The sequence below is a fragment of the Nansenia antarctica genome, assembly GCF_963989245.1.
Source record: "Nansenia antarctica genome assembly, chromosome: 5".
Taxonomy (NCBI): Eukaryota; Metazoa; Chordata; class Actinopteri; order Argentiniformes; family Microstomatidae; genus Nansenia; species Nansenia antarctica.
The window spans coordinates 52,197,892-52,214,388 of NC_137690.1; the positions used below are offsets into that span (position 1 = coordinate 52,197,892).

General features: G+C 48.6%; 1 protein-coding gene across 1 annotated transcript in view; it reads right to left on the reverse strand.

Annotated features, from left to right (window-relative positions):
• The window catches only part of LOC308157685 (dolichyl-diphosphooligosaccharide--protein glycosyltransferase subunit STT3B), a 103,875-nt gene that overhangs the window by 5,758 nt on the left and 81,620 nt on the right, over positions 1 to 16,497 (reverse strand). The window contains exons 4-11 of the mRNA XM_080531291.1: positions 13,115 to 13,180; positions 9,403 to 9,502; positions 7,240 to 7,338; positions 5,742 to 5,888; positions 4,147 to 4,195; positions 3,391 to 3,545; positions 2,500 to 2,711; positions 1,819 to 2,006 (exon numbers count right to left, since the gene is read on the reverse strand). Of these exons, the coding sequence (XP_080387417.1) occupies positions 1,819 to 2,006; positions 2,500 to 2,711; positions 3,391 to 3,545; positions 4,147 to 4,195; positions 5,742 to 5,888; positions 7,240 to 7,338; positions 9,403 to 9,502; positions 13,115 to 13,180 (1,016 nt within the window). The remainder of the gene's footprint in view (positions 1 to 1,818; positions 2,007 to 2,499; positions 2,712 to 3,390; positions 3,546 to 4,146; positions 4,196 to 5,741; positions 5,889 to 7,239; positions 7,339 to 9,402; positions 9,503 to 13,114; positions 13,181 to 16,497) is intronic.

Consider the following 16,497-nt stretch of genomic DNA (forward strand, 5'->3'; position numbering starts at 1 on the left):
TAGGCCAAACCTCTGGAAGACTGCCATCGGGGAGCCCCTCAAGTCATATTCCGTTTGGCTTCAGTAAGGTTATTTCTAAAGTAAAAGTAAGTAGCTTACTTACTGGTTCTCGAGCCTAGTGGCCCTATCTCCTGTTTCTGTAGTGTGAGGCAGCTTACAAGTACACCCCCTGGACATGACACTGATATGTAGCAGGGTCTTACCCTCAATCCAACCCTTAATGTTGAGTGCCAAGCAGGGAGGCATCGGGTACCATTTTTATAGTCTTTGGTATGACTGGGCCGGTGTATTGCGTGTGCGTGCTCTGACCACACGTAACACCGTATGATGCAAGGCTTTAGCAATGACAGCTGCATGCATACATACATGTATGAGGATGTAGTCAGAGTCCTTAAGTCAGACTTTCGACTCTATCTCCATGTCTTCAATATTAAAATAAATAAATAATAAAATGCACTTAATCTTGTAAAGGGACACATCATCCTGTGGAAACGGCAGCGTTGCATGATACATGATGAATAATTGAGGAGCGCTCTCAAAGTCAGGGGACAGAAGGATACGACTGCTAGATATGCCGCACGACAATAACAACAACGTGAGTTATATAACACACACACACACTGTTTCCTCATAAAACACCTAACTCATGAATGGAATATTAACTGCAATGGGTGGCACAGAGTGCATGTTCCCTGTGCGTGCATATTCCCTGTGTGTATGTGTGTGTTCCATAATATACTATAATATAATAATAATATATGCCCTTTAGCTGACGCTTTGATCCAAAGAGACATACATTTTCCAGTGTATACGGTCCCAGAGGGAATCGAACTCACGATCTAAGCGTTGTTAGTGCCATGCTCTACCAAACTGAGCCACAGAGGACCACTGTATTCCCAGTGTGTATGTGTGTTCCCTGTGTGCATGTGTGTTTTCCCTGTGTGTGTATGTGTGTTTTCCCTGTGTGTGTATGTGTGTTCCCTATGTGTGTATATGTGTTCCCTGTGTGTGTTCCCTGTGTGTGTGTGTGTGTGTGTTCCCTATGTGTGTATATGTGTGGTGGCCTGGGAAAACCCGTCGGATGTCGCTGGCGTTCGTTTGTGGCAAAGAGCAAAAATAGATGGAAATGTCCTATTTCGGCGATTTTGATATTATGTGGTATTCTAGTACTTTGAACTCCATACTACATTATGGTGAATAAACATTTTAAGAAAACAAAAGAGAAAGTACTTATTTTTATGTTTTTGTGGTGGGTAGTTTGCTAGCGAAACAACGTCACGTTGAACGTGTCTCATTCTCAGTTAAGCAACGCACGCACACATGAGCGAAAGGAGAGACGATACTTCCACCTGTGTTATTGCCAGTTTACTGATGCTCACAATAAGCATAAAGTAATACAATCTTAACTAGAAGACACACAAATGGATCTGTCCCTCGCATACCGACGAGGCGAGCAGACTAACACCGCATCACAAGCAGACAAACGAGACCGGCCGATCTGCATAGGCTCCTCCCCCGACCCGGAGCATGGGGGCAGCATTTCTCACCTTTCACTTTTTTTGACATGATACATTAAAATGCTCATAACTTTTTAAAATAAAGGGCTATCTCAGTCATTCAACCAGTTATGAATAGCTGAGAACTTCTAATTTATGGAAATATAAAAAAATGAAAATGTCAAAATGCCACCATGTGAAGGGTTTTCCCAGGCCACCACACATATGTGTTTCCTGTGTGTGTGTGTGTGTGTGTGTGTGTGTGTGTGTGTGTGTTCCCTGTGTGTGTGTGTGTGTTCCCTGTGTGTGTGTGTTCTCTCACCCATCGTTGTTATAGGAGGCCAGCACCACGCTGGGGCTGGAGTAGGCGTTGCTGGTGACCCAGGTGCAGTGGACGGCGAACATCATCAGCAGCATCAGCATGAGCATGGTGACGATGCTCTTCACATTGGGCCCCAGGCCCTCCTCCGCCTTCTCCTGCTCCGACACGTGCTTACGCACCTTTCCTGCCTGCAGGGGGAGACAAACACAACATGACAAGCGTAAGACGTCGAGGAGGCCCCACACTGCGGACAATGTCATAGGCGGGTTGCAGACTGTGATAGTTTTTTTTCCCATTGATGAGTCATTGAATTTGTGCATCCACATGCTTTCCTTCGGTGACGTAGAGTCTGACTGGGGAGTGAGTGAGGTCAGACTCTACTTAGGGAGACTATAAAGAGGCTATACAACTGAGGAATATAAAGTAAAGCAGTGTGGAGTCGACACTGCAGACACCATGAGTGCAGAGAGGAGTACCTTTCGTGCTATTGTGCCGTCCAGAAGCATGCCTGCTTCCTTTGAACACACACCACACCCTATTGCAGCGGACACCAGGTCTGTGACTGACCCTCTCACAGACCTATACACCCCCTACTGGTTGACCTTGGCAGAATAAGTGTGAGAAAACCCTACACGAGAGGTGTGTGTGTGTGTGCGTGTGACCCCTGACCCCCTCACTGACCTTGTCGTAGAGGTTCCCGGAGTTCCTCTTGTCGTCCTCGTCGCTGCTGTCCTCCGCGGGGGGCGTCTCCCTCTTCATGTCGTCCCCCAGGTAGTGCTCGAACACGCTGGAGAAGGCGATGGCCGACAGCATGCACACCACAGGGGTCAGGGTCAGCATCAGACGCACCATCACGCCGGCGAAGTACACGGCGCTGATGGCGTACAACGCCACTGAAGAAGGGGGTGAGAGAGGGGTCAGGAGGTAGGAGGGGGGGGAGAGGGGTCAGGAGGTAGGAGGGGGGGGGAGGGGTGTAGAGGGGGAGAGAGGGGTCGGGAGGGAGGGGGGGTTGTAGAGGGGAGGAGGGGGGGGGGGGGAGGGAAAGCGAGGGAGGGAGAGAGGGAGAAGAGTGAGGGAGGGAGACAAACATTAGGATAATTCATGCATGTTAGGCCATGGTCTTCGAGAGATGTAGACCTCTCCGCCCCTGCACTTTAATCCGGGACTAATTCAAACAAGACTGGACAGGTGTGTGGACTCTGGGACTAATTCAAACAAGGCTGGACAGGTGTGTGGCCACGGCGAGACATTAATTGGCTTATTAAACACTGAGGAGAAGCTAATGAAATCCTCGAGGACCGCGGCGCCCCCTCCTGGGCTGGGCTGGCGTGGTCCTGATTGACACAACATAGTAATCAAGATGCACTTATAGTAATGCACTTATAGTAATCAAACAACATGTTTAACGCTGTGTGTGTGTGTGTGTGTTGAACATGAACCCTTACTCAAGCATCAAATAAACATAAACATGGTCTCTGTATCAGTGCAAATAAAGACTTTTTACGTTGAGTGTGTGTGTGTGTGTGTGTGTGTGTGTGTGTGTGTTGACGTGGCGTGGCGTGGTCCCCTTACCGAAGACGCGCTCGTCGTTGATGTTCTTGATGCAGAACCAGAGGCCTGCTGGGAAGGTGCAGACCAGGATGTGGAGGTCGAAGAAGAAGGACACCCAGGTGGTGGGCTGGTGCTCCGACACAGACGCTATGATGGGGATGTGGATCTTAGCATAGCTGGAGGCGGAAGGAGAGTTGAATATCTTGTTGTTACTTGATCTTTGTCTAATCTCGTGTACGTCGTCTTGAGTGGCAGATACATCAGTTTCCCCTATTTGGGGATGAATAAAGTTCTACTACTTCTACTACAGCTGGAGAGAGAGAGGGAGTTAGAGAGAGAGAGAGAGAGAGAGAGAGAGAGAGAGAGAGAGAGAGAGAGAGAGAGAGAGAGGGAGTTAGAGACAGAGAGAGAGAGAAGAGAAGAAAGAAATAAAGTTCTACTACTTCTACTACAGCTGGAGAGAGAGAGAGAGAGAGAGAGAGAGAGAGAGAGAGAGAAGAAAGATGAGAAAGAGTGAAACATATGGGACTTCAAAAGACAGCCGGGAACCAGCCACTAATAAAGAAGCTAGAGTAAAACCCAATCTGCTGCTGTCGGCAAAACAACCATCGATCGCCTGGTTTTTTTAAATGAGAAAGCCGTATTAGCGCCGGTGTGACTGGCTCCTCGGAGACTGAAGTATACAGTGGCCCTTTTCACACAACAAACAGTCAATAAAACGTGTGTTCGCTGGGCGGAGGGAGGCTGCAAAAACAGAGAAGGGTCAGCAGAACTTACCCGGTATCCCACAGAGAGTAGAAGCGGCCACTCCAAGGAGCGATGTAACCTAAATGAACAGACACAAGTCAATACCAGAGACCACTGGGACCAGAGCTGTGCACACACATTCAATTACACCTTACAGTGCATGTGGGGGAAGGGTGTGTGTGTGTGTGTGTGTGTGTGTGTGCAAGTGCCTGTGCGTGCGCTTGCATGTGCGTGTGTATACTTGCGTAGGTCAGTATGAGGCACTTAGGGTCAAGTATATTGAGGGATGTGTGAAGATGAGTGGATTTTACACACACGCACGCACACACATGCACACACGCACACGCTAGGGGTAGTGGTGGCCTAGTGAATTTGTGAGTTGGACTGGTGATCAGAAGGAAATGAGTTCAAATCCCACCTGGGAACACCACCACTAGTGTGCCCGTGAGTAAGGCACTTAGCCCTAAATTACTCCAGGGAGACTGTCTCTGTAATCTCTATTTATAAGTCGCTTTGGATAAAAGCATCTGCTAAATGGTAAAAATGTAAATGTATCGTCACCTTGAGGGGCCCCTGACTCATGTTAGACTTCTGTTTATAGATTTTTCTTCTGCTTTCAACACCATACATGCAGCCACTCCTCTCTGATTTTAATCTCCATATTAATCTCATTGGATGGATTTTAGACTTTCTGACAGGTAGGTCACAGTGTGTGAGAGTTAATGGCGGCCTCTCCTACAAGGTCCACTCGTCCACTGGTTCACCGCAAGGATGTGAACTCTCTCTCCCCTTCATTATATTCTTGACACGAATAGCTGTCAGAGCAAGTTTGAGAATGGACACATTATAAAGTTTGCAGATGACTCAAGTTACACTTAGCCTGCAGAAGGGGGCCGTTAATGACTCGGTGTCATGGTGTAAGGAGTCTTTCCTAGAACTGAATGTGTCTAAAACCAAGGACGTGATTATTGATTTTAGGAACTCAAAACCCCAAACTCAAAAGCATCCTCAATCGAGGTTTTCTATTGTAAATGTGATTCAAGCCTGTGATTTAATCCTTGTCTGTGAAACCAGCCCATAGGACAAACAAATCCAAAGACTCTTTTGTTTGCACTGCAATTGGCAGGATGAATTTGCACAAATGATTGCACTAAGCACTTTAGTGTATTGTATTGTATTCTTGTGTCTGTGTCCTGTCTGATATGTTGTCTTTCATGTTGTATTTATTGAATGTGTTTTGAATATCTGACTGCCAACCAAATTTCCCCTAGTGGGATAATACAATTTGACACACATGCACGCACACACAGACACACTCAAAGACAGACACAGACAGACACGCACACACAGACGCACTCAGACACAGACACGCACACACAGACGCACTCAGACACAGACACGCACACACAGACGCACTCAAAGATGCACTCACAGACAGACACAGACACGCACACACACACACACACAGTATGAAGACTTGGTTGACAGGTTTAACAGTGAGCAGGGGGGGTCTGTACCTGTGTATGTGAGGTAGATGACAGGGGGGTCTGTACCTGTGTATGTGAGGTAGATGACAGGGGGGTCTGTACCTGTGTATGTGAGGTAGATGACAGGGGGGTCTGTACCTGTGTATGTGAGGTAGATGACAGTGAGGAACACGGCCCCCGCGGCCAGCGACACGCCCAGGAAGAACAGGGTCTGGAACTCCTGTCTGGTCAGCCTGTCCTTCAGGTACTGCAGGAACGCATAGGCCTGGAGCAGGGCAAACACACCTGGACACCACACACACACACAAACACACACACGGTCGGAGATATTAGCAAATTAGCGGCATTAGTTTCAATAAGAGCATGTGACCTCCTCCCCACCGGGCCAGGCCACAGACGAGGCTGGAGACAGAGATGACCTCGCATGACAGGAAGGTCATTCCCCCCCGCCCCTCCCCTTCACCACTTCCTCCCCTCCCGTGAGGTAACAGCAATCAGAGAGCTGGAACGCTTCTCTGACGGATCCAACCGCCCTCCCCCTCCCCTCCCCCCACCCCTCCCCCCACCCCTCTGCAGTTGTTCCAAGGTCAGAACCTCCCGGGGCGCGGGCTGCGATGTTCCGACACGCCGCCCATCACTGGGTTCGATCCCGCTGAGCCTCTTTTATCCATTTCCTCTCCTGCGCCCTCCCACCGCCTACGCCCCCCCCCCCACCGCTCACCCACCCGCCGCGCCAGCGACCTGCCCCTGCCAGATGTTGCCAGCAGCTGCTAGTTGACAATCCAACAGGCCCGTTCTCCCAGAGAGGCTGGGTGTTTCAGAGAGAGCGATGGGCGGCCACGGTGTTCAATCAACAGCAGCGTTTCACTTGAACAGGGAGCCGCATACAGATACAACCACTTATAAACCAGCTGACATCAGATCAAACAGTTCAGACTGAAGGAGGAGCCCGAGATGGATGCTGTTGTGACAAGTAATGCTTCAAAATCACACTACGCTACGTCCATCTATTATAAATATATATATATATATATATATATATATATATATTGTATAACAACAACAACAAAAAGTAATTCTCCCAGCATTGTAACTGCCAATGGCCCCTGGTCATAGATTACTTTTTCTAATGATGACTGATGGATAGATGATTCACTTGTATTGTATTTGTATAATTCAAATGTATTTGTTGCTAAGTCGCTTTGGACAAAGGCATCTGCTAAATCCCCAAAATGTAAATGTAATGTACATCCAGCTAGGCTACATCCCGCTAAGCTACATCCCGCTAGGCTACGTCCCGCTAGGCTACATCCCGCTAGGCTACATCCTGCTAGGCTACGTCCCGCTAGGCTACGTCCCGCTAGGCTACGTCCCGCTAAGCTTGGAACGGATGCAGTCATATGAGTCATGCTGCATGCCAACTCCCTCCAGATTGGATGAACATCAAAAGCTGGCAGGAGGCAGATGGAACCAGTCCTGACTTTGAGACACTCCTATGAGGATGCCTCATTGTTCCGTGTACGGCTATTGCTTGGTATTGGTCCCAGTAGATAGAACTGTGTGTGAGTGTGAGTGTGAGTGTGTAAGTCATTGCAGCCTGAGGGTGACTCAGGAGGCAGAGGGGGCGGGGCTTTACCTGCTGCAGCCATGTGCTCGCTGGTCCTGATTGGCTGGAAGCCCACAAAGGGGATCTGCATTGATAGCACCAGGCCCACGATGTAGAAAGTGCTGTAAGCTGGATGGACAGAACAAAGGAGAGGAGAGGAGAGGAGAGAGAGAGAGAGAGAGAGAGAGAGAGAGAGAGAGAGAGAGAGAGAGAGAGAGAGAGAGAGAGAGAGAGAGAGAGAGAGAGAGAGAGAGGATAACAAGTAATGAGAGATCGGACAATGGAGAGTGGATAACTAGCCTGTGCTATTGAAATCATTTCACTTTGGGCTGTTGAGAAAACCCCCCCCCCAAAAAAACCATCTCCTTAGAAGTATTTAAAGCCCATTGATTCTCACAGCAGGGAGTAGATACAATAGACCTCTTATCTCAACTCATTAAATGGGAGGAGAAAATAAGAACTTTGGTGAGAGAAACAGCACAGTCGGGGGTCCGAAGAGATGAGACGGTGATGGGGTGGAACCGTAACCCCCAAGAACCCCCAAACTTCGCAGCAAAGGGGGAGTCGATTCAGAGTGTGCACCTTAATTAAGATTTCACGTTTTTTCCCAAGCGCCATGGTGTTCTGTAGTGTGGCTGCGAACCGCCTGGAGCGCTAACACGTAGCCTGCTGAGTGACGCAGCACGATGATGAGGTGGCTCGGACTGTCTGTCAGTTGGACACCCTGAGAATACATTCTGTTATGAATACACTCTTCCATAACCCTTTCAGTGTGCTCCTCGGGCAGGGAATGACCTGCTGGACACTCCCAAGACTTCCTGCTTCAATATCACTAGGCCGCCTGAGGAGCCTGATTAAGGATTCCTCAGTGGAAGGAGTGCGTGCTGTTGTTATAATCGATCGTTGTCTGTAAAAAAAAGAAAATTGCATCGCCGTTGTAAATCGAGTCCTCTTAAAATCTTGACGGAAAACAACAGTGATGTGTTGTGACATTTAGTTTTTTTTAATCAGGGTACCCTTGAAAAAGACTTGGTTTCAAAAGTCACTTTCCTGAATAAATTAAAAAAGCTTCACTGTCAGCGAGGCACGACAGGCTCGCGAACACGTTCTTCCCCTGGCCCGACCGAGAAGGTCCGCCAAACCCGAGGCGGCGTAGGATTCAAACTCGACGCCCCCGGAGGCTTATCTGCACGAAATGTCCGCTCGACTAAAACGCACGCCCTCTACGCTATCGAAGAGCAGCGCTCGAGGTCGGTCGTCAGCCGGCGTTTTAACACCTAGAGAGATTGTCCAAAAACAACAACGATGAGGAGAAAAAGTCCACAATAGCTAACGTCTCCCGCGGAGAGGAGGAGCCGTTGTTGGAGGACTAGTGGAAGGCTGAGCGCGGGGAGGTCAGGCCGGCTGCTCCTGGAGGGGAGGTCATTTATTGCCACGGCAGACAGGACTGGGGTGTGCTGGTTACATTGAGTAATGGGTGTAATCAGGTGTAAATGATGCTTGACGCCAGAGCATTTATCTAGGCCTCAGCAGCCCTACCGTTCCTTCAGCTCAGCACTACGTGTGTGTGTGTGTTTGTGTGTGTGTGTGTGTGTGTGTGTGTGTGAGTGTGTGTGTGTGTGTGTGTGTGTGAGTGTGTCTCTGCAGCATTTGTGTACAGTATTGTTTTCTCAGACTAAAGACGTGTCCTATCCTGTGAGCCTCTAAGTGACAAGTGTGACACATCGACCGTTCCTTTACAATAAACACAGAGATACTCTTCTATACGTCTTACGGGTTGTTCACACAAGAGGGGTTTCCACAACCAAGACAAACGACGACCATCTGATTCTGTTACCGAGCTGGTAGTCAAGCAATATCAGTTCATAAAAGCCAGTGAGTTTTTTTTTTTTTTTTTTACTACAAGGCTGCATTTTATATCAGACGAGTTCTCTCCAAAACGGCCTTGTTCACCCTCTTTCACAGATCTGATAGGATTGGGAGTTCATGAGCTACAGCTCTACCTAGATTTGTTATGCTGCTAACACCTACACAGTTCTTCTACCAGATCCCAGAAGCGGAGTTCTCGATTGAAATGTTGTGTTTTAGGGTAAATAAAGACATTGCTTGTGGCCAGTCTGTCTCAGTAGCAGATTGTGTGTGTACAAGTGTAAGTGTGTGTGTGTGTGTGTGTGTGTGTGTGTGGTCTCTCACCTATGTAGACTCTCTTGCTGTAGCGCTGCATGAGCATCAGCACAAACACATGGAGAGGAATAAGGTTGATGATGAAGACGTAGCCTCCCCATGCCGATACCTGGAACACACGCGCACACACACACACACACACACACACACACACACACACACACACACACACACACACACACACACACAGTTATTACAAGACACGTGGAACAGATATACATTGACTTTGGCAGGCAGCTCCTAATAAAGCCAACGCAATCACGATTGAATACCGTGACTGAATCGCAAAATGCACCAATAACTTTTAAAAGCTACAATAATTGTAAATGACGCAGCAGAAACACTTGGTATTCAGGAGTGTCAGTGTGGGATCAGAGGGCCCATAAACAACATCAATCAATCAGAGAGTTTCAAACACCTCCGTGGAGATCTGCACTGTGGGCAACAGCTGACTGACAGAGAGGGAGAGCAGTTAGATGTTTGACCATTTCTTCAATGCCGTCTTGCGGACACACGCTCACATGCACGCACGCGCACGCACGCGCACACACACCGTAAGCTCAAAAGACCCTACACCATATCTTATGAATTTAGGAATACTTAAGAATCATTATACAACAGTTAGTTCCGACCAAGTAATTTGATTGGACAAGAGGCATTCCATGAGTGCTGATATACAGTATAACAGCACTGGGACTTTTTTAAGTTATTTTTTCTGAGTGGGGCAGTCCCACTCATATTTTTTATTTTTATTGAGAGATACAGTGAAGATTTAGACAGGAAGGATGGGTGAGAGAGAGGAGGGATGACATGCAGGATATGTCCCCGGCCGGAATCGAACCGGGGACCCTGCGGTTACATGGTCAGCGCTTAACCAGCTACGCCACCTAAGCGCCCCAGCACTGGGACTTTTAACTATATGTATCATTCCGAAATGACCGTTAATACAAAGTAGCTAGTCTGCAGATGTTTGTGTTCAATACAAATTGCGCTGTAGAACTGTTGTATAAAAAGCAATATCACACTCGAGGTCGTGCTGCTACCTATCTGTCTATCTATCTATCTATCGCTCGCTATAAACAACAAAGTGCTAGGGCCTAGTTTACAGGAAGAAAGAAAGAGGAAGAAAGAAATCAACAATCTTGGATAAGTTACAATTTAACCATTTAGCAGACGCTTTTATCCAAAGTGACTTACAATTAGAGATTACAGGGACAGTCGTAACTTAGGGTGAAGTGTCTTACTCAAGGGCACACTAGTGGTGGTGTTCCCAGGTGGGATTTGAACTCATAACATTCTCATAACTCATAACCACTACTCCACGTGTTCTGTTATCTCTTCAGTTAGTCGATGGTGTCAGCTAATGAAAGGCATTTGAAGCTCTGGAACAGGTCGATGACTCCCAATCTCAGGGCTCATTTTCACTGTTGACTCTGAAGCAGCAGTTTCCTTTCAGGGAGGACTCCAGTTGCAAACCCAGCCCTCAAACTACTGCTGGTGTGTGTGTGTGTCCTTAAGTGTGCAAGAGAGGGAGAGACAGAGAGGGGGAGATAGAGAGAGAGAGAGGGGGAAGAGATAGATAGAGGGAGGCAGAGGGAGGGAGAGATAGAGAGAGAGAGGCAGAGGGAGGGAGAATGAGAGAAAGCGAGCGAGCGAGAGAGAGAGAGACAAAGTGAGTGAGAGAAAGCATGCAGGCGAGAGAGAGAGAGAGAGAACTACTCTGTCTTTGGGAAAACTGTACACTCTGCATTACTCCCCTGTCAGTGTGAAGGCCCTGCAGGGCCGACTACCACCTCTGAGGCAGCGAGCCCTGCGGGGGGGGGGGGGGGGGGAACCCTCACACACAGCTCTGCAGGCTACAGCCCAGAATCCCCAACAGAAACCCAAAAATAAGTTGTAAGTTAAACTACTGTGTTTACCCCCACCCCTCCACCTCCTCCCGCCCTTGGGACCTACTCAAGGTAACTGAGGGATCACAGAAACACCCCCCCCCCCAAATTTTGGGGGATAATCCCAACTGAAGGAAACAAAGGTATCAGTCAGGAGACCGGTGGGAATAACCGTTTGGGTTCTAGACCGGTCTCTCTCATAGATAGGTGTCTTTAGAGTCAGGGAGGTAGTGGCGATGGTTGGGGGGGGGTTGTTTCTCTGTCTGTCAGGAAGAGAGTAGAGTAGATTGCCTCCGTGGGGGGGGGGGGGGTTAGTGAGGATGTTAGTGATGAGCCGGGGGTGTACGGTGACATGAGGGGGGGTAGAGAAGGGGGCAAGTGGTCTGGCCTGAGAGAGAAGCCTGGTTCTCTGGGGACTAGGCTGCTTTGTTGGAGGGCGAGGTGTGGGGCCCTGGGAGGTAGATCGCGGGTGATTCTAACTGCTGCGTCGTCGACATCGGAGCTTTGGCTCTTTGGCTTTTTTTTTTTCCCGTGGTGAAAAAGAACAGACCGGGGAGTTGTGATTCTACCGCTTGACTTTACGGGAGCCTCCAGAATCTTTCACCTGAGTAACAATCACCTCACAAACACCTCAGACATAGTTTATGAGTGAAGAGAACTTCAAAAGTGCTCTCATGAGGCGTGTGTGTGTGTATTTATGCATGTGTGTCCTCCCCTGGGGTATGAAGAGGATATCAGGCTTTTCTAACGGTGAGGTTCTACTCAGCATACTATATATTCTACTATATCTTAGTCATGCTCTCTCTCTTCTTCTCTCCTGCCTTGCTTATGGTGCAAAGATAAGGAGGGGATCTCTCTCTCTCTCAATGCAGATAACAGCCAGTAGAGGGCCAGAAACAGAGTGAGGAGAGGGAGTGAGTCAATGTGACAGCAAACTCTACAACAGAGGCTTCAAAACACACGGAGAGAGAGAGAGAGAGAGAGAGAGAGAGAGAGAGAGAGAGAGAGAGAGAGAGAGAGAGTGAGAGAGAGAGAGAGAGTCTACACTAGGAAGTTAGGAGGAGAGAGAGAATAGGGGAGAGGCGAAAAGCCCACATATTCCACACTGTGTCTATGCAGTGAGTTGGATATAGACAGAAAGAGGAAGGAGAGAGAGAGAGAGAGAAACGGAGAGAGACAGTGTCGTATAAAAGACGAGTGGTTTCAAGTCTGGTCATTAACGGTTTTCTCCCTCCCTCTCTTTCTTTATTTCTCTCTCTCTCTCTCTCTCTTTCTTTATTTCTCTCTCTCTCTCTCTCTCTCTCTTTCTTTATTTCTCTCTCTCTCTCTCTCTCTCTCTCTCTCTCTCTCTGTCTCTCTCTCTCTCTCTCTCTCTCTCTCTCTCTCTCTCTCTCTCTCTCTCCTCTTTCTGTCTCTATCCTTTATCTGCCTCTCTCCATCTCTCTCTCTCACCCGGTGTGATCGATTTCATTTGACATCTGTCTGATGGCTTGCTGGGCCGGGGCTGGGATTTAACTATGAACGAGAACTATGGATCTCCTTCAGCACCAATCACAATGTCTTTTATCTGATCTCTCCATCTATCTCCTTGACAGGCCCGGGTGGTGTGTGTGTGCGTGTGTGCTACACCTATCAGCACCTCGTCTCACATTGCTACAGTATCGCTGGGCTGTCTGAATGGAATCATGACTTCCAGATTCCCATTACCACAAATAGAATGCTATGTAGGGAAAACCGACGCTGGCATCGGGGGTTGTGTGTGTGTGTGTGTGTGTGTGAGTGTGTGTGTGAGTGTGTGTGTGTTTGTGTGGACTCTAACCACCGACACTCACCATGTAGAAGTAGGACAGGCAGCAGGCTATGGACCAGAACACAGAACCTGTTTTGATTGACTTCACCTGTGGATGGAGAGAGAGAGAGAGAGAGAGAGAGAGAGAGAGAGAGAGACACACAAAGGGTTAAAACATTAAGATACTGCAGAAGACATCGTCTTGTCGTTCTGACCAATCATATCACCTAGAAAAACGTGGATAAACCACGTCAACGGCTGCTGTACGCGCCGCCGCGGTGGGGGGGCTAACGACGTAGTGCGTTGTCATGGGGATAGTGGCGTATCGATCGCCGTCAATGGAGACACCTTGGTTGATCGGTTAATGAAGGATGGATTGATCGGTGGAGGGAGCAGCGAAACCATGCTCCCCGCACCGTCCCCCCGCCGCCTACACCCCCCCACCCCCCTCCACCACACCCCCCACCCCTCAAGCAGTAGACACGAGCCCAGCACAGATCGATCAAATCCCCAACCCCATAAAACACATGATTACTCCAGTGATTGCACACTGGGCCTGTAAGCCTGGAATATCAACGACTCAAACCTGGCCTTGGTGGGAACGGTCTATTGACCCAGTTGTTTTTGGATTTCGGTGAATCACACAGAGCTGCAAAGCACACACATGCACACACAGGCGCACACACACAGGCGCACACACACACAGGGTAATTTAGCCTGGAGAAAACTGGAATTAGAGGTACGACAGCCTGAACATGGCATGAGGGGATCGCGTATGCGTGTGTGTGTGTGTGTGTGTGTGTGTGTGTGTGTGTACGACGTGGAGCGCTAGTGTTAAAAAAGGGCAGCTCTCCAGGGATTCAATTATAGATTGGGGAGGGGACGGGGGGCTACACAGGCAGATTAGGAGCGCTGGAGCTGAAAGGGTTAATAACTGATAAACTGGAGTCGGGATAATGAAGAATGGATGGAGGACTTGGAGAGAGAGAGAGAGAGAGGGATGAAAGAAGAGAAAGGGAGGGAGGGTAAGGGGAGAGGGGGTAGAGAGAGAGAGAGACAGCGAGAGAGAGAAAGAGAGCGAGAGAGAGTGTGAGAGAAAGAGAGAAAGAGAAAGAGGAGAAAGAGAGAGAGAGGGAGGGAGAGAGTGCGAAATGGGCTCGTCCCTTTTCCATGGAGAGGATGTGGAGAGAGAGCTGAGAACCAGGAGGGAAAATGAGACTGATAATGGAAAGCAGTGGCGTGTGTCCAGGATGATTGTTTTTCTGGGCTCTTGCCAAATGGAACCACAATGGGAGCGGCCGACGCCTTGTGTGTGTGTGTGTGTGTGTGTGTGTCTGTCTGTGTGTGTGTGTGTGTGTGTTTTTCAACGGCACCGCACGACTAAAACAAGCGGTGATGACTGCTGGCGGAGTACACCTGCGTTACTTGGAAACACATCGTTCTTCCATGAGACAGACAGACAGAAAGACAGACACAAATAAATAGAAAAACACATGAACACAGATGCGAGCACACACTCACAGTAAATGTCAAACCTCTTCTAAATCTGCCGGATTTAAAAACACACACACACACACACACACACAGACACACACACACACACACACAGACACAGACACAGACACAGACACAGACACACACACACACACACACAGTGTGATGTGCACCACCACCACTACTACTACTGGTTCCCAGTTAGGGTGAGAAACTCCCCAGGTCTGTCGAGTCAGTCACCATCATGTCACCCACAGGGTGTGTGTGTGTGTGACGGTATAACCTCACGCCAACTGTGTCATGGATACACACACACAGACACATGTGAGAGGCTGTTGAGAAGGGCCAGCGAGGCTCTGCGTGCTGAGTGGTGCTATCAGCTCAGTCACACTCTGCTGAGTTAACAAGACAGAGAGAGGCAGAGATATGGATGCTGCTGTCCACAGCACTGTTAACACACACACTGTGGCCTGTCTCACTGTTAACACACACACACACACTGTGGCCTGTCACGCTGTTAACACACACACACACACACACACACACACACACACACACACACTGTGGCCTGTCACACTGTTAACACACACACACACACACACACACACACACTGTGGCCTGTCACACTGAGGCAAGTGGCAGACAGAGACAAGCTGACTGGCTTATACCACAGACACGCACGCACACACGCACGCACACATTTCGTTCCCAGCAAACAAACTCATAGCATACATAGGGATGGGAATCAAGAACCGGTTCCAGTTGAGAACTGGTTCCAAAATGTTGGATCTATAACAGAATTGTACGCCTCTAAGGTTATAGATTCCTTTTATCGACGCCGGCATGTTTTTCACTTGGGCGTTGCAAAAACTCATGCGTCATGACGTCAAACTCTGCGGTGTTGCATCGGAGTGTAAAGTTTTATTTAGTCGCAACAAAGACAGTATTCAAGCGCTCAGGCTATGCCACAATTCTTGTTTTAGCCACACCTTCTAAATTCTAAAGAAGAATTGTTTATTTTATGTGCCAGTTAAATGTAATACTTGGTTCAAGCTTATTCTTGGGTAATCCCAAGATGGCGGCGCGCTCAGACGCGAGGCTTGGAGTGGCTTCCACGCTGGTGTTTTTTAGTGTTTTTAAGAATATTTGTATGTACATTTTTATTTTAGTACTTATAGGGAACGGTTGTGTAAATAGTACCTACAGCAGACTAGACTTGGTGCGAAAAACGAGGGGACTGTAACGGCGGAATTCTTAGAACAACAAAGGATCCCTTTCGACATCGCGAGGTCGCCGGGTGAACAGTACTACGCTATCCCAACACTAAGGCGTAAGCGACGGAGGCGAGACCGTAAACAACGCCGAGGAGCAAGGGGAGGCCTGCTAGCAAGGCTGAGGAGAAGCCCAAACAAACCAGCTTTGCCAAGCATTTTCCTCTCTAATGTCAGATCCCTGACGAACAAGATGGATGAACTGAGACTACAGGTGGCCAAAAACAACATTGTAGGGGATAGCTGTGTGATTATTCTGACCGAAACCTGGCTAAATGACAACATTGTGGACGCTACTGTTAGCTTGGAGGGGCGAACGCTGCACCGCGCTGACCGAACGCTGCTTAGTGAGAATTATATCTACGAAGGACAGCTGGTGCTTAAACACGAAAACTGTAAGTAGCCACTGCTCCCCAGACCTGGAATACTTGACTGTTAAATGCCGACCCACATACCTCCCTAGGGAGTTTAACGCGGTGCTAATAACATGTGTGTATATAGCGCCTAGCGCAGACAGCAGAGTAGCATTGGCGCGACTATATGAAGTCATCAGTAGCCAACAAAGCACTGATCCAAAGGCTATTCACATCATAGCGGGGGACTTCAATCATGTCGACCTGAAGGCAGTACTACCCAAGTTCTATCAGCATGTGAAATGTAC